The 25,888-nt window shown below is 42.4% G+C and overlaps 2 protein-coding genes and 1 pseudogene across 3 annotated transcripts; 1 reads left to right on the top strand and 2 right to left on the bottom strand.

Moving 5' to 3' along the window:
* Positions 1-1,847: 1,847 nt before the first annotated feature.
* Positions 1,848-3,358, bottom strand: LOC308290936 (E3 ubiquitin-protein ligase TRIM35-like; annotated as a pseudogene). The gene has a single exon. The product of its transcript is annotated as an E3 ubiquitin-protein ligase TRIM35-like (transcript).
* A 4,708-nt stretch (positions 3,359-8,066) lies between these two features.
* On the top strand, positions 8,067-13,200 carry LOC308291354 (large ribosomal subunit protein eL22). Its single transcript, XM_080733348.1, has 4 exons — positions 8,067-8,111; positions 8,707-8,817; positions 9,481-9,605; positions 13,006-13,200. Exons 1-4 carry the CDS (start codon positions 8,100-8,102, stop codon positions 13,148-13,150), a joined length of 393 nt encoding a protein of 130 aa, XP_080589474.1. The 5' UTR covers positions 8,067-8,099; the 3' UTR covers positions 13,151-13,200.
* A 2,618-nt stretch (positions 13,201-15,818) lies between these two features.
* On the bottom strand, positions 15,819-25,565 carry rcc2 (regulator of chromosome condensation 2). The gene is made up of 13 exons (XM_080733564.1): positions 25,426-25,565; positions 23,711-23,936; positions 23,346-23,439; positions 21,832-21,975; positions 21,547-21,678; positions 20,809-20,897; positions 20,461-20,575; positions 20,182-20,348; positions 19,903-20,083; positions 18,504-18,609; positions 17,717-17,789; positions 17,433-17,510; positions 15,819-17,081 (listed from the first exon to the last, which is right to left on the bottom strand). The coding sequence occupies exons 2-13, from the start codon at positions 23,912-23,914 to the stop codon at positions 16,977-16,979; spliced, it is 1,488 nt and encodes a 495-aa protein (XP_080589690.1). The 5' UTR covers positions 23,915-23,936; positions 25,426-25,565; the 3' UTR covers positions 15,819-16,976.
* Between the last annotated feature and the right edge of the window lie 323 nt (positions 25,566-25,888).

The following is a 25,888-nucleotide window of genomic DNA, read 5'->3' as shown; positions in this document are numbered from 1 at the left end:
TATTACATAGTGTGATGTCAAGTGAAGCATGACCAATCCTGTCTGACTGGACATTATATTGTCAGAAAAGGTTACAGAAATCGTCCATTGAACTTAATGGACTTTTGGGGTTACAGAAAAGTTAAATGAAAATACTTTAGGTGACATGAAAGTTCTCAGACCTAGAACAATAGTCTTGTTGCCTTAACTTGCCTAGCAACCACACACTAACTAGAAAGGTCAAAGGTGCAGTCAGTCAGTAGTGTGTGTGCACCTCTCCACTGTTACTTGTCTGAGACGGATTTTGGCTGAATGAACCACACTCACTGAGTAGCCCCCATCTCTTGAATCTGGTGATTAATCAATAACCAACAGGATTTCATATTTTCCGTCTTATTAAAAGGACAATGTCTACATAAAAAGGAAACTAAGATGGGGTCTTTTTCCAACATATTAGGCTAGACTCCATCGAGGCTTCACTTTACCATGGGCTCTTGATGAGAACACTGTTCACGGCAATGGCCTATGTTCCTCAGGGAATTTAAAGGCCTAAGTAATAAGTAAGTACAACAGAAAATAGAAGTTCTACAAGCTCACACATGTGACACGTTGTATCTGACATCACTGTGATGTCACCTGTGATGTCACGGTGATGTGTCAGGGGAACCACAGTGTCAGGCTACAGACAGACAGAGATACGGTCAATTAAACTGTAATAAAGGGTTAAGAGGCAAGCCTGAGGAGCATTGCCCCTGATTCTTCGAGAAGCCCCTGATGTCAGGGATACTTGGATTCTTCTGATGATACCAACTGATCTTGAAACGTTGTTAGTTTATGTATGTGTTCTTTCCAAGACAAATTTTCATCGACTAGATTTAGATTAGGTAGAAATTTGGTGGCTTTACAACGTAGGCTACGCTTCACATTAACCCTTTCACACATTGACGGCAGAGGCAGTCATGCAAGTCACCTGCCTGCTCACCATGAGCATTGAGGGCCGAGTAAGGTGCACTCAGTGTACTGTAATATTATATAAATCTCCACCAGGAGGCACTCTCCAACCAAAATGACCAACATAAGTATTTAGAGCAGTCAGCCAAAGTACAGCAACCAGCTGATCACCTTTTTCACCAGCTGAAAGTAAAATACATTACAAACTAGACCAAGGCTTTCAATGTATGCTTTGTTTTTTAAATATGCTTTTTTCAATTTCTTTCAATTTAATGATCCCAAATTGTGTATATATTTTTAAAACAAAATCACAACTTCTTCCTATATAATTTAGAACATTGGTAAAGGCATGTACATTTCTCAATTTCAACTCTAAATATCACATTTCACTATATCTTTAATTAGTTTAATAATTGTAAAACAGTGTATTCTGACATTGTCCTTAGTAGAGGAGACAGTGAGACACCATCTTTTATTTAAAGATTTTTGTACTTGCTGGATCCATTTACATCAATGTAAATGTTCCCCTGCTATTATTTCAATGTATTTCTATGGACTAAAATGACGTAGTCTCAACTGAATATATCAGCCAACACATTTTTTAGTTAAAAACACATTGTGACATTATAAAAACCTACAATACCTCCAGAAGTCTATGTCTCAGAAACAAACAATGATGAAACATGGAAGTGCAACAGTAAAAACATCATATTAGTCTGGTACATTGTATGATAAAGTACACAACTCAACATTATCACTGGTAATTTAATTTATTCCTTAAAAAACATTTGTTCCCATTGTTAGCATTACTGACATTACATAGAAAATGTACCGGTATAATAGACAATGGACACTAAACATGGTCTCTTTCTGAATTTTGACACTTAAGACTCCATAGTTTGTCAGCATCATCAGCATCATTGTTTCAGAGTGACACTGACCTTCCATGGTAACATGTTAAGAGGTTGAGTATGAGCATTACCAATGAATGGAAAGATTGTGTCAGTGAAGGAGTGTGTGAAGGTGTGTATGTGTGTGTTAGTATCAGGGTCAGAGAACGAAAGCTTCCCTCTGTTCCAGTCCAATTGGACCCTGATTCTCTGGGGGTTTTGCTTCAATGAGAGATCAGTATCTGTACCTGCTGAGGAATCTGCTCCGTGTACACCTTCATAGAAGAATATGCTCCAGAATTTACCCCCTCTGTCTCCCTTCCTCTGGTAAGACTCTGCTAAGACACCCAGTCTCCAGTTTATATTGTCTCCAACCTCAACATCCCAGCTGTGAGTCCCCGAGTTAAAGCCCTCAGAACCCAGGACACGGTGCCAGTTGCCAAACCTCTCTGGGTTGTCAGGAAGCTTCTGTATGTCTCCACATCTCACGCTGGTCAAATCGTCAGACAGGACGAGTTTTGGATAGGCAGTGTTGGGGTCCAGAACGACCGGAGTGTAGGAGACAATGTCCTTCATCTTGTCCCAGACTCTGAAGGTCAAGTTCTTAAGGTGTTTGACCTCATCTATCAGTGCTATTGAGACTGGCTGTGGGTTCGGCAATTTTAACTGAACTCTTTTCATTGTGGTCTTGGAGTTCCGCAGCAATGAGATGTGTTCAGCTCTCATTGCCTCCTCTACAGCTCTGATTGTGTCTGAAAGGGATGATATATCTCTGTTCAGACCCTCAATCTTCTCCTTCATCATGTGACTCTTCTGCTGCTCTTCCTCCCTCAGTGCTTTGATCCTGGCCTCCTCTTCCTTTTGTAGAAACTGATGAAGTTTCTTAAACTGTTCCTTCATCTGCATCTCTGTGTGCCGGGCCCGGACCTTAATGTGTTCTGCTGTTTGATCATAGTTTGTTTTAACTTCATTAAATACCTTCAGTTTCTCCTGTAAAGGCTTCAGTGATTTCTGGACTTTCGTCTTGTGATACACTGCAGCTTCTTCAATGGGTCTGAATCTGTGGTTATTGTGTCTTTTAGAATCTCGACACAACACACACCGGCTGTTGACATTTCAGACAGAACAGTTTGAGTGTCTCAGCATGCAGACTGCAGAGAACCTCAGAGTCAGACCCTAATGTTGAGGCTCTCTGATGTCTCTCCTGTACGAAGGCCTCACACAGGTTCTTCAGAGCCAGGTTTCTGTGTGGATCCACTGAATGTCTCTCCTTACAAACTGGACATTCCTTTATTACCTTCTCTCCCCACCATTTATGCAGGCAGGCTTTACAGAAGCTGTGGCTACATGACAGAATAACAGGATCTTTAAAGATGTCACAGCACACAGGACAGGAAAAATCTTCTTCTGAGAGAGATGACTTGTAAGCCATTTTGTCTCCGAGTGAAGCTACAAACACTCACAACAGGAAATCAGCCAGTCAGTCTTGGTCCCTCTGAATGTTCCCTGAAGTTTACTTTCACTTTGAATCCTGGTTTGTTCAAGTCCATTCAGGGTCAGCAGCAGGTTCCAGTGGTCTGGGTCAGTATGCCCTCCTGTAAAACAGTCTGTCCTCCCTCACTGGAAGCTGTGTAGCCTATGTATCTGAAGGTGAATCTTATGCCCATACTGTCTCTCTGTGTGTCGACAATGAGGAGTGTGAGTTTCTGTTTCCTGCTTTCTGTCAGCTGAGTCTGGGAAGGGGGTGGAGCTTTGACATACCACAGAGCAGATGTGACTCATCATTGCGCATGCACACGCACGCGCACACGCGCACACACACACACACACACACACACACACACACACACACACACACACACACACACACACACACACACACACACACACACACACACACACACACACACACACAGTGTAGACAGGAAACAACAGAGATTTTAGTTTTTGAGCGGTGGTAGACCGCTCCATAGCATGGCCGTGTGTGTATCCGTGTATGTATCCGTGTATGTATGTATGTATGTATGTGTGTATGTAGCCTGAACTACCACTCAGTGACCAGAGAGGGTGCTCTTGAGTCTAGTCTGAGCATCAACTGCAATATTCTCTCTCTCTCTCTCTCTCTCTCACACACACACACGCACACACACACGCACGCACACACACACACACACACACACACACAACCACCGCTCAGTTCACACGGGTGTGATTTTATGTCTCAGAGTGGACTTTGCCCCTTCAAAGTGCTAGAATAGAATGTGCACTTCATATTGATCCTTTCACACACCGACAAACAGGAGCAGTATGGTTCAGTGACTATAGAGCATCGCAGCGGAAGTGGTTTACTGGTGCAACTTAAAAATCGTCATTCATTTTCCCCATAGACTTTTACAAAAATATTTATAACAATTATAACTAACCCTGTCATCATAGAAGTCTAACATCATAGACCACATGAGACTAACACAGTACAGTATGTCCATATATAGCCATTCCAAGATATGGGATTAATATTGATGACATTGGGGATCTCCATATGGGCATGAAAAGGACAAGGACACAGAGATCTACATATATGGCCATTAATTTATTAGTTTTAGCCCATTACCCATTGACTTGAATGGGGAAAATTCAAATGGTAAGACGGAATTCATTTGCAAGTGTGACTCGCGTCACGGAAACCTCACTTTCTAGTTATTTTCCCCATGTTGCCAGGGGTGTCACGGGTCCAGTGACGTCACTGTGACGCCACAGACCATTATATAGCTGGTGTGCATGATAGTTTTTCGCACAGCGTGGTGAAAAGAGAAAATGATGAACAATAGAGCTGTGCGTGGGGTGAATGCAATGCAGCAGACCAGATGGAGCAAAGCCCTTAACACATGGAAGAAAGCATTCAACGGTACTGCTGTCTGGGAAGAGAAGGATGAGTTTTTAGATGTGATTTACTGGTTTCGGCAAATCGTTGCAGTAATCCTTGGTGTGTTATGGGGTGTTGTACCACTGAAAGGATTCCAGGGGATAGCCAGTTTCTGCATCATCAATTCTGGCATTCTGTATGTGTACTTCAGCAGCTTTCAGAAGCACATTGACGAGGAGGAGTATGGAGGCTCGTGGGAACTCACCAAAGAAGGCTTCATGACGTCCTTTGCGCTGTTTCTGCTGGTGTGGATAATATTTTACACTGGTCTTCATTATGACTGAGAGCAAGCCACCGGGTACTCAAACATTTCTGTTGAAGTACAATGTGATGACACAAAGAGATTAGGAACTTCATGGTGTGAGGGGATTCAACAACACTGCTGCAATGGGCCTTTCAGTCTGCAATGCACTGTGGGAATTGTAGTTTGAATTACAACACTTTGCAAGACCAATCAGGAAGGATATCTAATCTATCTGTCAAACTATAACTTGGTTCTCATACATTTTCAAGTCAAGGACACCCAAATGTATTTGACCACGGACCCCCATCTGAAAAAGGTTTTGTGCCAGGGACCCCCTAAGAGACGATTTGCCAACATCTGTCATCTTTCAAAAATAGCCAAAAATAAAGTTAGCTTACTGTACCTCATTTTGCTGGGGAATCCCTGGGACCCCCTCAAAAATAAAGTTTAAACTGTACCTCATTAAGAGATTTGAGAAGAGGTTTGGCGAGTGTTCTCTCTCATCCACCACAGTTCTACCACACCAGTTTCCTCAAACATTTTCATATCAAGGACTCCCAAATTGAAATGTATTTGGCTGTGGACCACCGTCTGTAAAGGGTTTGTGCCAAAAAAATATTCAAAAATGTTCAATATATTTAAAATATCCCATGTATTCCTCATTTTGCTGGAACCCCATCAAAGACCACTCGGGGGCCCCATGGCCTCCCCTAAGTAACAAGAAATCCTGTGAAATAAAATGTCCTCAACCAATCATCAAGGACGATGATGCATGAAAGAAGAAGGGGCTCCACGGACCCCACTTTGAGAATCTCTGTACCACACTAATGCATCATGAAAAAGTTTGATGCCGTCATAACACCTCGAATAAATCTGAATGTTGGCCTTCAACATGTACTGCAGTATCATACATCTATACATTCCACAAATATGTAGGCCTATCTGTCTCATCTGTGTGTCTGTCTCAGATTGGCAACCTATGTGTGATGTTTGTTCCGTTCATCGTACTGAGGAAGTTACACACAAAGTTTGGGGATGGGATTATTTTATTTTGACCAATAGGCCAATCGGCCCTCCCTTTTCGTCAGTGTTAACACAGAAGATATAAGTTATAAATGCGAGTGGCAACCAAATTAATTGCCATTAAGGTGTCCTTTTTTTCCCTGGCTGGCGTCGTCCCTATTGTCTGTTGGAGAGTCGCTTGGGCTAAAACCTTGCCCATATTTGGAGATGACTGAGTCAGTGTGTCCTGGCCAGGTCCATTTCCGGACCATGCACACTGCCAGTAGGTCAAGGAAGTACCTCCACATTTTTTTTCCACCCTCAAATGAAAATATTTTTTAAATATCCTGGGAACCATTCCTCTGGAATGGAAATTAAAAATGTATTTTTACTCATTTCAGTAAAAATCGCATCAGTGCGAAGTGAGCGGTGCATGCACGACACACATGCATACAGTATCTCCATGGGCCGCTCTGTCCGTGACGTCAGTTACTTTATGTGTATGAGCACGGATCTTCATACATGGAGATCCGTACTAATACATTCCATACTAAAACGCACAAGGTGAAATGTAGGAGCGGTTCGCACCGCTCAAAAACAGTAAAAGTTGTAAACAGAAGAAGACATCCTTTCCACTGATACCATGTGGGTGGGGCTGGGACATGCTGACAACTTCACACTGTCCTCCAGACAGTGTGTGCGTTTGTCACTCTGTCCCGGGCATAACTCAGAAAGTGTCCGACCGAGCGGGCTCAAATTTGGCATGTGTCTCTTGTGTCGTCTCATATTACCCAGAGGTTAAACTAACAGACCAATGGTTTGCTAGAATTGAAAAATAACACCCAGTTTGAAGTGAGCGGTGCCTTTTATGAGTTCTTTTCATTACACGTACAGCGAAGCTTGGCCAATGCCCAGCTTTGCTGGCCGGACAAACTGTACATACAGTAAACTGTTCATACAGACAAAGCCAGGTGTAGATGCGGTTAGCACCGCTCAAAGACCCTTACGGGTCATTTGGTTTCATTTAACACTCTCAAGAGTTAACATCTGCATTACTTAATTTAGAAGAATCTACACAATTAAAGAATGTAGAAGAATTGCTATTTTGATCAACGTTTGCCTGTAGAGTTCTCTCCCATGGTACCATATCAATACAGCATGGAATTGTGGACAACAAAATAGTTTTGGGTCTGAGAGGTTAAATCTCATCAATTTAAAAGGTGGTCCGTGGCTGAAATGCCATATAATGGATCTTGATATGAAAATGGTTGAAAACCACTGGCTTAATTGATTTGCCAAACATTTATGTGCATAGCCATGGCAATAGGCTATATGAATGGCCCCCAGTATCATGCCTGCCTACATGATACTACTGTGGAGTTGAAGGCTTTCTGGCATAGCAGAAATAATAACAGTGTTTTAGAAGCACCCCTAATGTTCCTCAAAAAATGAATATAGGCCTATAGTGGTAGACAGTACGCACGCACACACACACACACACACACACACACACACACACACACACACACACACGGCACTGTATGCATGTCACTGTCACATTAGGTCGCCTTCTTGATGTATAAGTATTATACAGTATAACCATATGCATTTGAAATTAAATGAAAAATTATACTTTTCAGGATTCCCAAAAAATGGCAAAACATTAAGGATTCCAATTCAAAATAGCAAAAATAACCATTTAAAAATAATAGTAAACATAGTAGATTTTTACTACTTTTGTGTGACATAAGAAGAAAAGAAAAGTAGAAAATATGTAGAAAATAAGTTTCGGCCTATGCCTTACAAATTTAGGCCTATACATATGTGGGCCTCTCCATCATCAAAGTATCCCACCCCTGGGCTGGACCTACCTGTAAAACAAGTGGTTCTGGCTCCAGCCAGGGACCCTCAAGCCAGGTTCCTTGGCATGAGAAAACATACGTTTACATTGCCAAAGCAAGTGTCAAAATAAAATAAAAACACTTTCTTCCCTGTAGTAAATCAATTACCGATGCGTTTAATACTCAATCGATGACTCTGTGTTTGATTCACACAGCCACATGAGGCGCGTGCGCACACGTCGCTCTTCCTTTCTGCTAGCATCGCCGCCATGGCCCCGGTCGTAAGTGTGATCGCGTGTCTGCATGTTCACCTCATAACAGTTCATATTCATGCCTAAAAGCGACACAGACACATCGACATGTCGCATTAAACCTGTATTAACGCAAAGCTCGGGGGTTTGCGTTTCCAGACGCCCTGCGAGCCTCTATTTTGGTCATATTTCCAGTCCGAGGCCTGCTAAGCTAACGTTAGCCTCCTGTGAAACACACCACGTTGTGTTTTTTTCCTCGCGTCCAAGATGTGTTTTTAAGTTATTACTCAGATTTGACAAATGGACCATTATAATGTTAGGTTGTGTGCTATAAACATGTTTATGTGGTTACAATGTGATTGGTATTTTATGTGTGGACAGCCAGACTCAATTGAATGGTCGCACAAACTACACAGCTGAGCTGACAGATGTTATTTAGGTGTCATTAGAATGCTAAACTGTACAGATAGTGTTTTAAACATTTTAACTCTTGAGTGTATAAATGATACGAAATGTGGACCTTGTACACACAATTACTGATCACAGACCAATACTTACACAGATCAATAAGGGTCCATTTGGTACCATTTGCTGTAAATAATCCCCTCTATCCCCTATGTTTTAGCCAAAGAAGCAGAGCACCAGCAAAGGTGGTAAGAAGAAGAAGCAGGTCCTCAAGTTCACTCTGGACTGCACCCATCCTGTTGAAGATGGCATCATGGACGCTGCCAACTTTGTAAGTCTTGTTTGTTGACGTTTGTTCTAGGCCAGTGGTTTTCAAACTTTTTCCATGTCAGTGAACCACATGGCAGGATTGCCATTTCTTTACTGTTCCTCCTGAATGTTGAAATGATGGATTTCAGGTGGGAGGCTGGATGACTTCTGCTGTCGAATGGGCGGTTGGGTACACTGTTGTGTTGGGTCGGAAGTTCTAGGGAAGCCCTGAAAGCTCGGCTTACGACTGTCAGATAGCAGTGGGCTTGTTGTTGAAAAATACATCAAGCCATATACTATTTTAGCTCCATAGTACCGTCTGTCAGTGTTGGATCTCGGGTGCATTCAGTAACTTTTTCCACACCTTCCGACTGATTGGTCTCCCAGCTTCATTTGACTGCCAGTCTGTAGTAATCTGTTGTAGTCTGTTTGGAGAGCTACCTAAGCGATAGGGACAAACAATGGAAAAGGATCGTACACCAGTGGTGAGGAGGTGCTGCCCACGAGAGATATGTCTTCTAAAACTGAGGGTAGCTCAGTCGATAGAGCTCTCGCCTTTTGACCATAAGGTCATGGGTACGATCCCGGGCTTATGCCTGTATGTTGTAGTCTAAAGTTGGCTTTACATGGGCGTATAAGTGGTGAGCTAGCTGATGTTGACCCCTGTGTTGTTGAATATTTCCAGGAGACGTTCCTGCAGGAGCGCATCAAGGTGAACGGGAAAGCCGGCAATCTTGGTGGCGGTGTGGTGTCCATCGAGAGGAGCAAGAGCAAGATTACAGTGTCCTCTGAGGTTCCCTTCTCCAAAAGGTAATTTATCCAAAAAACTGTTAAATGGGAATTTCACTTAGACTTACTTCACGTATAGGGTGTGCCAAATGTAGTTCTAAGAGCGGCCATTTCTTGTGACAACACAGCCTTACACAGGTGTTCTGATTAGACTATAGCATTAGTTCTATGCAATCAAACAATTGAAACACCTGTGTTTTGTCACAAGAAATGGCCGCTAAGGACTACAATGACGTAGCCGCTGGCACACACTATACTCTAGCTTTTGTGTGCGCCCAGTAAAATATTGCATAAAACGTAAGACTGAAGTGCACTGCACACCTCTTTTTTTGCTTGATGTGTATATTCTACAGCCTCATTTTAATAAGGTTAGGCAATATAGTGGATAAAATACTGTAAAAGTCCAGGCTATTAATTTAACTTGTGATAAACACGGACCAATCTTTATATTGATATGGAATATGAAATGATTTTACTCTACCTCTATCCTCTCTTCTCATGAAAACTACAAAAAGATGGAGCGCACACAAAAGATTTGGGATTTATGTAGGGAATGCGAGTCTGAATAAGTAGGTTTTGAGTGGTTTTAAGCATGGTGGTGAGGGTGGGGCAGCTCTGAGAGTTTGGAGTGAGTTCCACAAGTGAGTGAAATCAAATAAAGTGGCGATGTGTGATTTCAGTACAGTTCTACTGAGTCAGGCTTTGTCTGTTTTCCGTGCTGACTGCAAGGGAGGGGAATAACTTGAAGCTGTAGTTTGCAACCTAAAAACGGATGGCTCTGTGACCTTGCGAGACCAGCTGCTACTTGGGCACAGGGTCTCTCAAGAATTCGTTTACAGCCCTAGAAGGGGCTAGAACAGCTGAGAAAATCTCCGCTAACAAACCTATGCCCACTGCTTTGAGAACCAATCCTGATAGTGTACCAATATGAAGGACCGCTCTAAAATAAGTAGCTGTCTACTGTTTCAGTAGCGTGAGGCAGCTTGATGTATAAGTAGACCCCCTGCACATGACGCTACTGTAGTTTGTCACAGGGACTTCCTGTGAACGATCCAGCCCTCAATAGGCTTGATGCACAGCAGCTATATTGGAAAGAAATTGGGCCGCTTCCTTAACAATGATTTTGATTAAGGCTCTGTTCCATTTAGTGTAGCATAGTGGTTCTAACTCAGAGTGTAACAAATGGAACCAAATGAACCTGCATTTGGTTCAATTTGTTAGTTACAGACCCATAAGGGGCCATTCGTTACCCCTTCAAGGACACTTTGAGACCCAATGGTGTAGCAGTGTTTCCAGTGAGCCAACATGCCACCATATATTTCTCAACAATATGGCAATATGTGCATGGAGCCTATGCCGAGTTCCGAGCACGGAGGCATTGGGTACCATTGTCATAGTCTTTGGTATGATTACTCGGCTGAGGATTGAACCCCCTGTCTCAGGATTGACGCTCTAACCACAGGGTCACTGAACTGGCCATTTTGAGTATGATATTAATTTAACACTAGCATGTGTGTATTACAGTGAATGAAAGCTGGTATTAACTAGGTTGAATGCATATGGCATAGGTTTCTTCCCGTTTAAGGGTAGTCTTTCTTTGCCACTGTTGTGGCAAAGTGTTTGCTAATGAGCAAATGTTGTGTCTCTGCTCTTGTGCTCTATATTTAAAGTGTCTTGAGACAACTTGTGATTGTGTGCTATAAAATACATTTAAATGGTAGCTTTGTTCTCCCATCTTGCTCTGTTAGACCAGACCAAGTGTTCCCAAACTTTTCAGGCCGCGACCCCTCCAAAATAATCACATTTGAACTGGAGACCCCCCAACCTGACAAGCACTTGGAATTGTAGGCATCACATTTAGTTTGACTCAGTTCCACAGATGTAAACTAAGCACAAAAAGAAAGGAAACTTGACTTCCGTCCATTATATCGCCCCTTTAATAATACCAATTTGTTTTGTTTTATATAATTTTTATAGTTGATTCGTCACCTTTACGAGGTACAGTGTGTAAGCATCGGGCATTTAAGGCATGAGCTACACAGCCAAACGTGTGGGTAGCGCCGACCAAAGGTTTGCCAAAATAACTTGCAATACTTTTCTGCTGGCATTTACACTGGTAACATGTCATTAGGTCGAACACCCTTTGGATCGACCACCAAACTCTAACCCAAACCCTAATCCTAACCTCAGTAAAACTATGCCTAACTAATCCTAACCCTAAACCTAACCTCAGTAACCGTGACTCGGGTGATTATCTAACCTGCCGACGCTCACGGGTAATTAATTATCTAACCTGCCGACGCTGTTCGACCCAACGGGAGTTCGACCTATGGGGCAGTCCCCATTTACACTCACTGTGGGCTTCCCTGACACTGAGCTTAAACTTAAAGTGTAAAAATGGCCAATACAGTATGTGTTGTTTTTCTTTTCCTTATTACTGTGGGAGAGTGCAATCATTTTGACAATTGTTGGAGGGGCGCTACCAACACGTTTGGCTGTATTGCTAATTCCACGACTGCCAGATTACAAGCTGTACCTCGTTGTAAAGGTGACAAATCAACGATAACAATGATTTCAAACACCATACCATTTGGCATAATTAAAGGGAAGATATAATGGACCGAAAGTTGGCAAGTTTTGGGTCGGCGCTACCCACACGTTTGGCTGTGGTGCTCATTCCACGAATGCCAGATGCTTACAAACTGTACCTTGTTGTAAAGGTAACGGATCTACGATGAAAATGAGTACAGTACAAATTGGTATTATTAAAGGGGAGATATAATGGACCGAAGTAATGTTTCCTTTCTTTTTGTGCTTAGTTTATTTTGGGAAATTAGCCGAACTACAAGCTCACAGTCACAACGCCTCTCACTGAGCTTGTAGATCATGTTTAACCTCTTTCCTACGTAATATTTGACAATTTTGGGTATAAAAAACGAATTAAATTATAACTTTACATGTACTTGTGATACCCTATATACGCATATTGTTTGTTTACTTTTGAGTGAGAAAACAATGTTGCACATTCATCTAATCATCTGGAAACCACTGTGTTGGACAACACTTGTAACGTAATGTTGAAACAGTGGTGCTTCTGCTCCCTGCCGAGTGTAGCTCAGTGGTCATTAGGATGTGTCGTTCATAAGAATGAATCATGAACGATTTTTCATTTCCTTAAAGAGTTACGTTCACGCTTTTGATACCCCCAGTCCCCTCCCCCTAATAGCCCCCGGCACACAGGACGGGAGGGCGGGCTGTACACGTAACGTTATAAAAACGCTCCCGCGGGATGATGAAAAATGCTATGAACAGTGAACATTAACGAATAGTTTGAACGGATCATTATCGTTAATGAAATGATTCGTTCATCATTACTGAAAGACCCAATGAATCTAAATGCCCTTCCTGTCTCTGATTGCAGATACCTGAAATATCTGACCAAGAAGTACCTGAAGAAAAACAACCTCCGTGACTGGCTCCGTGTGGTGGCTAACACCAAGGAAAGTTACGAATTAAGATACTTCCAGATCAACCAGGATGAGGAAGAAGAGGAGGATGAGGATTAAGCTCACCGCAATCCTGTTTTTTCTAAAGTTAATAAATTGTTGAGTACGACCGCCAGCCTCTTTGTCATTCATAAGAAACCTGCTGGCATTCTTCCACATATTTATCACAGGCCAGGTGAGACGGCATGGATAGGTTGGTTCGCCATTGTGGTTTAAAATCCCTGTTAAGGCATTGTTTATTCAAACTGCTTCTTTAAATTTGTGATAGCAATGTTTATGGCAAGATACTTTCTATAACTGAAAACATGTAATTAACTTTATGATAAATGTTATCCTATTTGGGTGATTTAACTTTTCAACAATCTGAACTTATTTCCACATTTGTCTATGAAATGCATGAAGCAGTTTGAAGTGGAACCTCTGATTGCCACGTTTAAGTCCTGGCATTGATTTGACTAAATGAAAGCTCAATGCAAAAGTGTGTCTTAAGACCGGGATAAACATTGACCGTTGACGTGCCATACGTCGAAGACAAGTCAAAGTTAGATTTGTGATGTACACAAATAAAATAAAAATGGTCAGCCTAGACAAATCTCATGTTTAGTTCTTGGTTTTAATATAGTCTTGTCATCAAAAAATGGTAATCAGTTTAATTTGAAACTTGATTGAGCCCTACTCAATATTACTTGAATGCTTTTTTTATAGTCTGGAGATTACATAAAAGGTAAAGGGAGGAAAAATTGTAATCCTGAGATATCTGATAAAAAAAAAAAAGAAATACTCAGACCTGGGGTCAGAACTGTTCACCTGTCTCCTCAAAAGGCATCTTCAATCTTCACACATTAACCGCTTTCAACTTGACATCCACATTTTGGGTATGTTATTCCAGGCAAATATGTGTGTATATAATTTATTTTCACTAGTTGTAATACAATAGGGCTGGTTAAGTCATATTTCTGTACTTCAACAGTTCACTTCATTCTTGGCTTTTCTCATCCAACGCTTGCAAGCATTGGTTGTACTTGATATGACAGATGAATACATTATGTAGTGAGTTAGCGGCTTAAACCCATCAATAAGGATTGACGATGGACATCCTCAAGACTGGACTTGCATGTTGACTTAAAGGAGTAGTTCACCAAAATGATGGGGACCCAAATGCATTTGGGTCAGAATCAATGGGGGGTAAATTTAGGGTCAAGTAAATTTACCCCCATTGATTCTTACCCCAAATGCATTTGGGTCCCCATCCAGGGCCTCGTATTTGGGTCCCCATTCAGAATCAATGGGGGTACGTTTACTATAATCAATTTTGTCTTTGGAATGCGACATATACAAAACAATTATTGAACTCAGGTCTCCATGGCATAACTAATCAATAGAGAAAAGGTCATTTTTGGGGTGAACTACTTTAAGTCAAAGCTACTATCTGTAATTTGATTAAAAATGTGTATTTTAAATCAATCTACGGTAGAGTAGTATGTTAATACAATATAACGCAACTGCAGTGGTGGTTTATTTCAGGTGGTCTCCCTGCTTCTATTCAGAAGTCTAGACTCAGTGGTCAGGTAGGACACCTACTGGTTGACAACTAGTACTGCCTGAGGTCAACTAGTACTGCCTGAGGTTCATACAATCTTGATGCCTTAAAACGTGTTTACACTTGAATACACTGAATTGCTGGATGCTAGTAAATAGTAAACTGTTGGCATAGGCAGTGAGACAACCAACTTTGTGTCCAGCTGAGATTGGGAGGTCAGGGTTTAATCCCCAGCCGAATCATACAAGACAAAATGGTACCCTGCTTGGCGCTCAACATTAAAGGTTTGACAGGGGGGTAAGTCCCTGTGATATACTAGCGTTATGTCCTGGAGGTGTACTTTTAAATCAAGTTGCCTCACGCTCCATTAAATTAGGAGAAAAGCTCTTGACCTATGGGCCACAAGGCTCTGGACATATTGGTTCCCATGTCTTACATAGGTGATGGGAGATGCCCATCAGTGGCAGAAATGACATGAAGGTTAAGGATTCCAGCTTTAATAGTGGATAATGGTTCTTCCCACAGATGGGGCAGCATCGTTTATTTACTATAACCTCTTAATATGTATGGGTGTGGGCATTTGAAACCTGTATTAAATAGATGGGTCATCCTCAAGGTTGCAAAGAATACTGCATTTGCAAGAGCTTTAATAGTGGATAATGGTTCTTCCCACAGATGGGGCAGCATATTTTACTATAACCTCTTAATGTGTATGGGTGTGGGCCTTTGAAACTTGTATTAAATAGATGGGTAATCCTCAAGGTTGCAAAGAATACTGCATTTGCAAGAGATAACGACCCTTGTAACAAGATTCAGGACAGCAGATACCTAAATGGTAGGTATAGGCAGTAAGCCATTTTTGAGTGACCAGTTACCAAAACTGCATGTGGCATTAGACACAATCCCTTAATCTGGGTCAGTGGTGGCTCAGGTGTGGAATTAATCCTATGTTTTTGTTTCTACATTATCAACATTGTCTATTTGACATGGAGAAGCCAATAAGTTCCAGTACCAAAATGTCCCAATCACTGCAGCATGTGTAAAGAAATTGAAATCATATTTGATAAATTATTTTTACTGTTGCTGCGATCTTGAAGCCTAAGAGAACAGGTATGACAAAATGCTTCTCTTAAACATGTACAGTTAAGAAAAAGAACATCAGTCACAACAATTTACATGAATCTTTATTACCATTTCAATGACAAAAAAAAATAAAACAAACTTTAACTTGTGAGCTTTGTAGCCCAGAAACATACACCACCATAAACAAATTAATGCAACAGGAAAAACTAAATTTGAGAAAAGACAGCCTTGGCTGTGATTAAAAACAAGGACATGCCTGCATTTGTTAGACGTTCAACCATATTCAAGAGTGCATTACTGGTTCTGCCAGGTTTCTTTCTGACATGGGGCTGGAACTGCTTTAAGCGCTGTTAACAATTATAGCGCTCAAAAGTCAGGGAAATGGTAAAAATAAAAACCCTAGGCAGAAACTATGGCCTTGGAAGGACTGAGGTGTGCATCTTTCGATGCGAACATTTAATCAAACGAGTTGAACAAAAGGAATGTAACAGATATCAATAAGTGGAGATTACGTCCCCCTGTCCTGATTGTATTTTCTTGGCAGCAGCACATGTAGTTGGTTAATACTGCCATGGGAACACAGTCGTACAACTGGTCTTTGGGAACGTCGAAAATCAAATTGTAATTCCATATCCTGTAAACACGCTTTTGTATAAAAAGGCACAGATATGGAGTGTTGGTCTTTGAAAAGATCCCCCACTGGAAAAAAGGTCGAGGGACCTGATGTAGCACCCGTTAATGTGAAAGGGAAGGCGATTGGTCAAAATAATGGTGATGAAAGGAAAAGTACGAAGCCCAATTCGTTTTTTGGCAGCACAAAAGTGCCACACAACCAAATTGGCCGACCAACAAGGTCTCAACACGTTGCATACGCGATCCGTTGTGAGCTTGAAGGCCTGCTATAAAGAAGGCATAAGGACTGCGGATGGGAATGGATGCATCTACCGACTAAAAATGCAGAGGTATTTGGGAAGCACTGCTCTGGAGAGCAAATAGTGCTTCGGATAAATTTTGTTTTGTTTTTGTCTATAGCTGAGATTGAAGATGTCCGGATGACCGTTGTTGATAGCCAGGCGGCTAAACCCTCGGAGAGACAAGCCAGCCTCCTCCTTAAGACTTGACCATTCCCCAAGTGCACGATCGTTGACATTTTATTTTTAACAGTGACTCAAAGAGAGGGCAGTGGATGCCTCTCTTGACGAGCATCGCCAAGGCCACTCCTGAAGTGAAAATGTGAGAGGGTGTTTTGGCAACATAGGCCGATTACAGCGTACGGGGGACGTACTCTGGCAGCTTCTTCAGTCTGTCCTGGTCTTCCTCGCTCTCCTGCCTGGCAATGACCAGGGAGTGAGAGTATCCCATCGCCACCTGCAACCGTAAACACACAACATAAATACGGGCCACATAGTGTTTCCACAGGATGTACCGTTGTATCATCATCTTCACTGGCAACATCTGCTGATACCCTTTTAACTAGATTTCTATTATTTATGACATTTCAGGCAGCATATTATGCTCATTTTCTTCTGACTCTTGTCCTGCACCAAAGAGCCAGATAATCAAAATGAGCACCTTTTAAGCTGGGTTTAGAAGGTTTGGATGGTGGGGGCATCTCAGAGTTTTGGAGAGTGCATTCCACAGGGTTGGGGCAGCAAATGTGCCATCGTCTCAAATAAAACTCTTATTCAAGAACAACATCAGAATTTGATTATGTTTTACCTGCTCAGCATAGATTCCTTCCAAGGACTTCACCTCCTGAGCAGTGGTAGATGATTTGGGCTTGCCGTCTCCATAGCCCTGTATGACAGAAGACAAATACAGTAGTGAAAACACAATACAGGTCACTAAAATAACAATTCAAGCAACTGAGGCAATTTTTATTCATCCATTTCCAAAGCTGTGATGAGCCCTTAGAATGACAGAACAATGCAGTCATTAGAATAATTAGTTCTTCTAGAACCAGGAAGAAACTTAAAGGCATAGCTACACAGAACTTAACTTACCAGCTCACCAAACGTAGGAGAGGGGCCCCAGCTTATGGTGCTCTCATCTGCAGCTATAAGGATACTGCTTTTCCTGTTTAAAGAAAAACAAGTGTTCAAAAGACTTCAGTTATGTACTTCAATTCACATCAAATATTATACATTTCCGTCAACATCAAATATCATTTGCTGAAAATAGTCAAGTCACCTCGACATTATGCCATTTTTGCTACATGTCTGCCCCAAAAAAGGGACACTAGGGTTTCATATGGTTAATGAAGACCTCTCCGTTGCCCTCTTCACCAAAATGCTAATACACTGCTCCCACTAGGACTAGGATTGGGTAGTGACCCTCCTCCAGCATGTAGTGTAGTGTCGTGTGTGGAGTAGGGATCTGGGTGGCGTGACTAGGGAGGGGTAAATATCAGATATCCTGGTAAAAAACTACAACACTGTATGCAAAATGGTGCAATGGGCTCAGAAATTAAAATTTGGTCTAAAGTTATATATTTTCAATTATATATTGTACCATTACATCCACAAGAGGGCGTTTGATGCCAGATTATTGTCAAGAAGGCCATACACTGCAGCAGGCTTTCACTTTCAGCATGCCTACTACTTAGATGTATTTTCTTCTTACAATCGATTGGACATTTTGTTTCCCCCACAGTCAACGATTAGTCCAGGTTGAGTATCTGACAGCTCTATTGTTGAACACACTTAAATGGGCAGTGATTGATAAACACCGCCCCCATACTTGCAATAAGACATTAGGAAATGATTGAACAAATACAAAGTTAACACTCACCCACACGCCAGGTTGCGGACTTTCCAGCCACACAAGTCCTGCACAGCTTTGGGGTACATTGTAGATTCTCTGGAAGGGTTTGTTACCCCCCAGAAAAACAGCCCTCCTGCAGACCAAAGACATGGGTGAATGTAAAGATTAGAAATTAGCATATCACTATGATCCATTCATTTATGTTATGTGCAACATTATGACATGGGCAGCCAGCCAGGATACATGGTTCATTTCAATCAAGTCATTGAAGGATGAGGCTGGCAGTGGCAGGGCACTGTGTCAGGCACACAGAATTAGTGACAAGCAAATGGATGGACACTAGGGAGCCAACCAGGGCAAAGCCAGAAAAGGCAAGAATCGCACCACCTACGTAGATGCACTGCGGCAAGGGCTCACTGTAGAGCTTAAAACCCGAATGCTAGATAGTATTGTCCCAAGTTGGTGTTTAACATTCTCGCATTACAGCTGGCCAATTACTAATCTGCATGCTATGCTACTACTAGAGCGGTGTAGGTATCATACATGATGTAGCAGTGTGACAGTAGTATGGGAATGCAGTCTCGCAGGCACACACACATGCATGTGCTCAAAAGACTGGTGGAGCGCCGTGGTGGTGCGTGAAGCGAGCACCACAACCCTGCCTGTAACTTAAAAACTCTGACCAACTGTCAGTTGGTCCTAGGGAGAGCACAAACCTTCATCGATACTTGTGATATTAAGGCCACTTCTTTTCACCCGAGAGCAGTGGTGTGATATGGATTTTAGAAGTGTGGGTCCTATAAATTCATGACGTCATGCGCGCACGCTGTTTTTATTGTTAATTAGTGTGCATATGAGGCGCGCGTGCGTGCAGCAAAATAAGTGTGGGCTCGCCGAGCCCACGCAAGCCCATGGCATCTCACCCCTGCCCGAGAGTAAGGAGTTTCACCGGAAGGATGTAATGCATGCGGAGAACACGCTATTCCTCCTAGTTCCACATCCCACTCAACAGGCACCCTGACCAACCTGTAGAACGGTACAATGGAAATCACCCCTGAGGCTTTGTGTGTTAAAACTTATCTTTTTAGCATTGCTCTTTTAATCATACGTCTTACTCTTTTCAATCTTGTTAAGTATTCAATCTATTAAAATGGCGTCACTAGAACAGCAACAGCGACCACCCTCCCCAGCGCTCAGCTTCCCTCCCGTGAGGCCGTGAACTGCGAATTGTGCTCATCTGAACGTCTCGAACCTTGAGGTACGGTAATTTATTTTATCACTTTTTTTAAACGACCTAACCAATTAAAATGCCCTTGACCGTGCGAAAATGTGACTAATTATGTGCATTATGAATCCACAATTAACATTTTGGATGTCATTATCCTCCCTCAGATTCGCTGAGGCTGGCACGCCGCTTAGTGCTTACCCATCTCGTTGACAGAGAAGGAACAGGTGTAGCCGGCAAAGATCTGGGAGGCGCCGCGTCCGGGGATGTCAAACAGCTTAATCAACCGGGGCACCATCTCATCCTTCTGCTCAGCGTGACCCAGGCGCCCATAGCCCCCGAACCCCCAGCTGAACACACGCTTCTGAGAGTCCAGAACCAGCTGTGAACACACACTTTATCAATACTCCCATTGGTGATGGCTTTTTGATCATGATATTCATTTATGAATCTTAATGGGACAACAGCCCGTTTTCTCACCGAGTGGTTGCACCCACATACTACGTCTCGGACCACCACGTTGGTCACTGGCGTGATCTGGCCGTCCTTGGCCTTGTCGATGAAGATCACCACGCGCCGAGGGATGACCTCACAGTCAAACTCAATCTTGTGAGCATGTGCGATAAACTTCCCATCAGAGTTGTGTCCTGCATTTAAACGGGCAAAGGAGGTTTGTCATTGGTTCGAGTTTTGTTGTGTGAATATAATCTTTTACTGCACAGATGCAGTACAAATATGGTTGGCTGGTTATGAGCTTACCTAGCTGGCCATATTCAGGGCAACCGAATGAGTAGATATTCCCTTTGCAGTCGACCACCATGCTGAACTCCGCGCCGCACGCTACCTTGACCAGAGGTTGGCCGTTGTACGAGATCTAGAAGGAGGCAGCGCGGCAACATGATTAGAAACGATAGGTTTACATTTATAACAGTAGAGGTCAGAATCTAAGTGTCACCTGTGTATTCTTTCATACCAAAGTAGCAGTACAATTCAAGATATTAGTCACCCTTAAACAGTGGGAAGCCCAACTGCTACAAGGCATGGATATGTACACACAGTCAAACAGGATGGGAAAATATTGATTTCTATCCCTTCTTGACAGCTTACCCGAGATGGACTTAAGACGGCGGATGTCTGGTTACCCAGGCCGAGCTGGCCCAATTTGTTCTCTCCAAATGCGTGGACAGTGCCATCCTCTGGGAAAGACCAGAGACCATGTCAAGATTGTCAAGTTGATCATTTTCAAGCTCCCCTCCAACAAATGTTTGCCTTTTAAGATTACAATCTTCACCTTCACCTTCAAATAGAGATGTGAGATTCTAGCCTGGCGTTGCTCATACTAATTCCTCACTGCGTATCGGATATTAGTCTTCTGGACTCGCGAGCAGAATTTTAATTTCCAAGGGGTGGGTTAAAAATATGGCTCTGGACACAATTGGTTAGACCAGACCAATGCTGGGCCCTGGTGGAAATGGATTCACAATTGAGCGGGCCAGACCCATATTCTCCAAGGGCAGAGGGATGGCAGATGAAACATCAAGGAATCGCTTTAAGTTAAGTGCACTTGTCAGCAGGGATGTCAAATATGTTTAACATTTTTAACACGTTTTAGTGGGAGAAATATGTGAAAAAGGTGTTTACCGTCAATGTTTGAATTCAGCGCACAAAAATACCCCTAGGTGCAAATGTCCAGCTTTCTGCCGGAAGTGAACACATTTGCATTTTTTTGTTACATATTTCTCCCACTATTTGTCAAAAATGGTCAATGGTCTTTCAGGAATTTTGTGTTCAAGACCAAAACAGTCCAAATGAAGCACTTACAACCCTGATCAGGGTGAGCCTTACCTGCGAGTGCCAGGGTGTGGTTACGGCCGCAGGCTCCTCCAACAATCACCTCGTCTGCCAGGGCTTCGATAAGCTTAGGGACATCAACGCGCTTTGTGTCACCGTGTCCGAGTTGGCCCTTCTCATTACGACCTACAGGGTGGCCACAGGAATCCAAATGTCAATATGGACACATCATGCCTCTCCAGATTCAAACACATGAAATTAGGTACATGTGTAGAGTCAGTGGGTTCATGTCATTCATAAAGGTGAAGAGGAGATTGGAGATGCTGCGTGTGAGCTTACCCCAGCTATACAGCTTGCGCTCTGTGGTGATGAGGAGGCTGTGGGCAGCACAGGGACCAGAAACCACGCAGCTGACCTGGACATCGTTCAGACTGGCGTAGCGGTGGGGGCCCCACAAGCTCACGCCCAGATTCCGGTATGCCACTACAAGCAAAAATACACATGCCAGTCATGTCAACACGAAGAGCCATGCTTTTGATCTGTGTGATCATATTAATTTACAAAAACAATGTACCTTGAATGCCGATAGTTTTAAAACTTTATGCTTGGCAAAAGAAAACTAACATCTTTTCACTTACCATTTTATTTATACATAAATAAGCCTTAAACATGACACAGCACGGACAACGCTAGCTGAACTTTCTTGGATTTTAACTACCTGATGTCGATACTAAAATATGTCAAATGGATTTTGCATGCATTTTTGTTGCCCTGTGAATTGAATGGAGAATCACAGTGGTGCTATAAATAGAGATGTCTTTGTCCATACAACGCAGCTGCACTTAGCAATACCCCACCCCCCCAGTCTCTACAATGCAGGCTTCTTACTGTGTGCCAATGTAGAAAAGACAAGGCGCCTTGGAGGCAGGGCTATCTATACCATACCCCAGACATGAATCAGGGGTGGTAGAGGGGGGGCTATTGTTATGCATACATATGAATAGACATTATGGGATGAAAGACAATAACCACAACAAGGGTGTTAGTGAAATCTGTCTGGTTTAAAACAAACTGCTGCTGGCATATGTCCTGTTTTATTTTTTATATGGGTGATAACATAACTTCAAATAATTTCTTTTGGTTTTGTTTAGTTTTTATGGAAAGAGTTAATGAATAAAGTGGCTGGTATAGCCTTTTGTGGGATTTTGCGTCAGACCCTAAATAAACTATAGGAGAAACTGATTACCGGTATGAATTTACAATATTTGGTCTTGCATAATACTCACGCAACTATACAACCCCAGGTTCAATCAAAGTTCAAATTGGCTTTAAGACCAAACTGGTGAATTAAAGACAAGCAATACATTCTGACATGGGCTTTGTTCTTGGGGTGTAGAGCAGAACCCAGGCATGGATTGAGAAACATCAATGTTCCCCTATTATAGGCAGATGCGCTGGCGCTTTTCAACCAATCATTCATTGATTCTGTCTTGACTAGTGCAGACAGACCCACACTGTCATGTCCATCAGGTCATCTACGCACGAATGCCTGATTTATGCTTGGTTCTCGGTTCCGCATGGTGAAGGGTTAAGTATAAATCATCCTTAACAACCAAGTTCAACAATGGGAGCGAGGTACAGCCAATAAGTCACTGTCCAACTGTTAAATGTCAGCCAAATAACAATAGTCTGTGTGAATAATAAGAAATGACAGACCAGTCCATGACTTATGGCATAAAGGCTGTGTGTTATTGCATTTTCGTTTTAATAGGTCAACATAAAATTGCAAAGCATGGTGAGCTTGTAGATCCACCCCGGTGTGGTAAAAGGAACAACTGGCTGTATCCTCCTACCTTGCTGTTTAGGTACCTCTTTCCTTCCAATTAGATCCCAGTTCGTCGCTCCAAAGATGACCAACTGACCCTTCACTTTGGGACACTCCAGTTTCTGCAGAAGCGATAGCATAAAGTCAGTGAACAGCCATGCCCTTGTCTGAACTGAAGCATCACCACATTCTCAGAATTCTTCGGAATTACTCATTTTGTTTTCAGTCCTTCAAAGATGATCCATAATGCAATCAATCATATTTACAAATATAAAACAGATGTCTTAGATGACAATAATTCCTTGGGAATGACCGGATGCTTAACGGGTATTACAAGCGTTTAACAGTAACAACAGATGTAAAATGAGGTGTGTGTGCAAAATCTGAACTCACTATCTTTTCCTTCACATCGTCCGCCACGGTGACAGGCTGGAAACCAGACTTGGCTGCAGGCCTCCCAGGTTTCTTGTTGTTCTCCTGCTCAAAATCGTCAAACTCGTCGTCGCTGCTGAAGTCTCTCTCTTTCCGCTTGCCACTTGCCCTCTTCTTCTTCTTCCCATAGTCAGCGTCATGATCTGTCACCTTCTTGCGGGGCATCGTTCACTCACAGGCTAAGATGCTGCAAGACAAGAGGATTTTTAAGGGGGCACGACACGTTAAATCACATTCAAGGCAAAAGTAGAAAATAAGGCAGTACACAGACTTTAACGTGGTAAGACTTGGTCTCGTCTGTGGCAAATTCTAGATTTCATTTTTACACGTCATTATAATGTTCTAATTTTTATCATAAGACCAAATTACTGAATGTCAGTCTCCAAGTTTTCTTCTGAATATGTACAGTATGACACTGATTAACTGACACCAATAGGAGTCCACCTGTCATTTAGGGCAAGCTCTTTATGCGTTAGTGTACTCATTTTGCATGTCTGTGGCAAAAAATAGCATGTACATTTCTACGAGGGAATCCTTCATGTGTGTTAGGCTATAATTGTACTATATAGCAGTATCAATATCCACTACTGATCGATCAAAACAAGTTGAATAGTAGTCACTGGTCATGTAGCAGTGGTCAAACTGAAAAGAGTATTATCCGTTCCGCAGGAACACAGAAGCCATTGCTTTCAGGAGCTTTCTTTAGATCAGTGGTGGTTTTCAACCAGTGGTCCGAGGACCACCAGTGGTCCTTGAGGAGGTTCCAGGGGGTCCCCAGCTAAATGATGGAGTTGGTAACCAAATGGACCCTAAGATATTTAACTCTTGAGTAATTTACACTGTCAAGAGTTCAATTATTCTTAAACATCTGTATTACTTAATTTACAAGAAGTAAACTCCTATTGTATCTCTCCTATTATATGGTACCAACATCAAGACAGAATGGAATTGTGGACAAAATCTTATCTAAGTTTTGGGTTAGGTTTGAGAGGCTAAATCATATCAAATGGTGGTCCGTGGCTCAAATGTAGAATAAATAATGGACCTTGATATGAAAAAGAAAGGTTGAAAGCCACTGGCATAGATGGTCTGCATCTCCCTGACCGAGTCAGTTTAAGTTAACCTTTATGAATTAATAAATGTGACACCTGCAAACCTATACGTGTTCCTTAAAGTGGACAGCTTCTGAGCCATCTGTTATGTAACCTCCTGTAGTAGTTTGTCATTCCTGCAAACTACCAGTGCATTGTTATTATTCTATGGATGTTCAGTCCCAATTTCATTTACAATAAGTCAAAGTTTAACAACAATAACCAACATGAAGGAGCCTGGTGAATTAGCATCATGAAGCTAACTCACCTAGCTCTCTTTGTTCACAACGGCTAACCGGGGCTAGCCGACGTGCTAGCACTTCTTTACCAGCTCAACAAAAACTGCCGTAAACAAACAGTGGACGGAGAAGTTGGAATATTTTACACGGACGGTTTTAGTTACACCTATAAGTACACAACGTGGCAAAAGCAGCGTTCATTGACACACTTATTAACGCGTTATTATTCACGTCCCTCGCCGTCGCCGGTCTTAAACAAAAGCCACAACATGAGCACTGTCTGGATGCATCATATACATATCGCGATGTTTAATAAAACAAACTTTTTAAAACACAAACTATTTACCAGATCGTCGTAGATCAACGCGATAGGACGGCAGGCTGCACGCGGCTTCGAACAACGGGCGTCTATCGTGCTGTGTTTTTTAGCAGAATTCTTCCGAGATGACAGAATAAATCATCTGGTTTCCTGATTCAGCAGCAGCTCGAGCTCTGTCGTTCTTCCTCGTTATTTGATTGATTTGGAACAAAAGAATCTGCAGCGTCTCCATCAGACCACGTGGTTTTCATTCATTTACTATTCATCATGCCGGCCGGGGTCCACGGTGGCTTTCAACCAGTGGTCCGGGGTCCACCAGGTGGTCCTTGAACTGAAGGGATATTCCAGGTGGTCCCCAGACTCCCCCCAGCTATATGATGGAGAGTTGGTAATCAAATACCCTTATTATATAGATCAGTAACTGTAACTCTTGAGAGTGTAACATTTTATGCACTCAATAATTACATTATTATTACATCTACACAATTAG

Source organism: Nannobrachium achirus (assembly GCF_963921795.1).
Source record: "Nannobrachium achirus genome assembly, chromosome: 9".
NCBI classification, from domain to species: domain Eukaryota; kingdom Metazoa; phylum Chordata; class Actinopteri; order Myctophiformes; family Myctophidae; genus Nannobrachium; species Nannobrachium achirus.
Note: the sequence above shows the minus strand (reverse complement) of the source record. Positions and strands in the feature narration are given on the sequence as shown.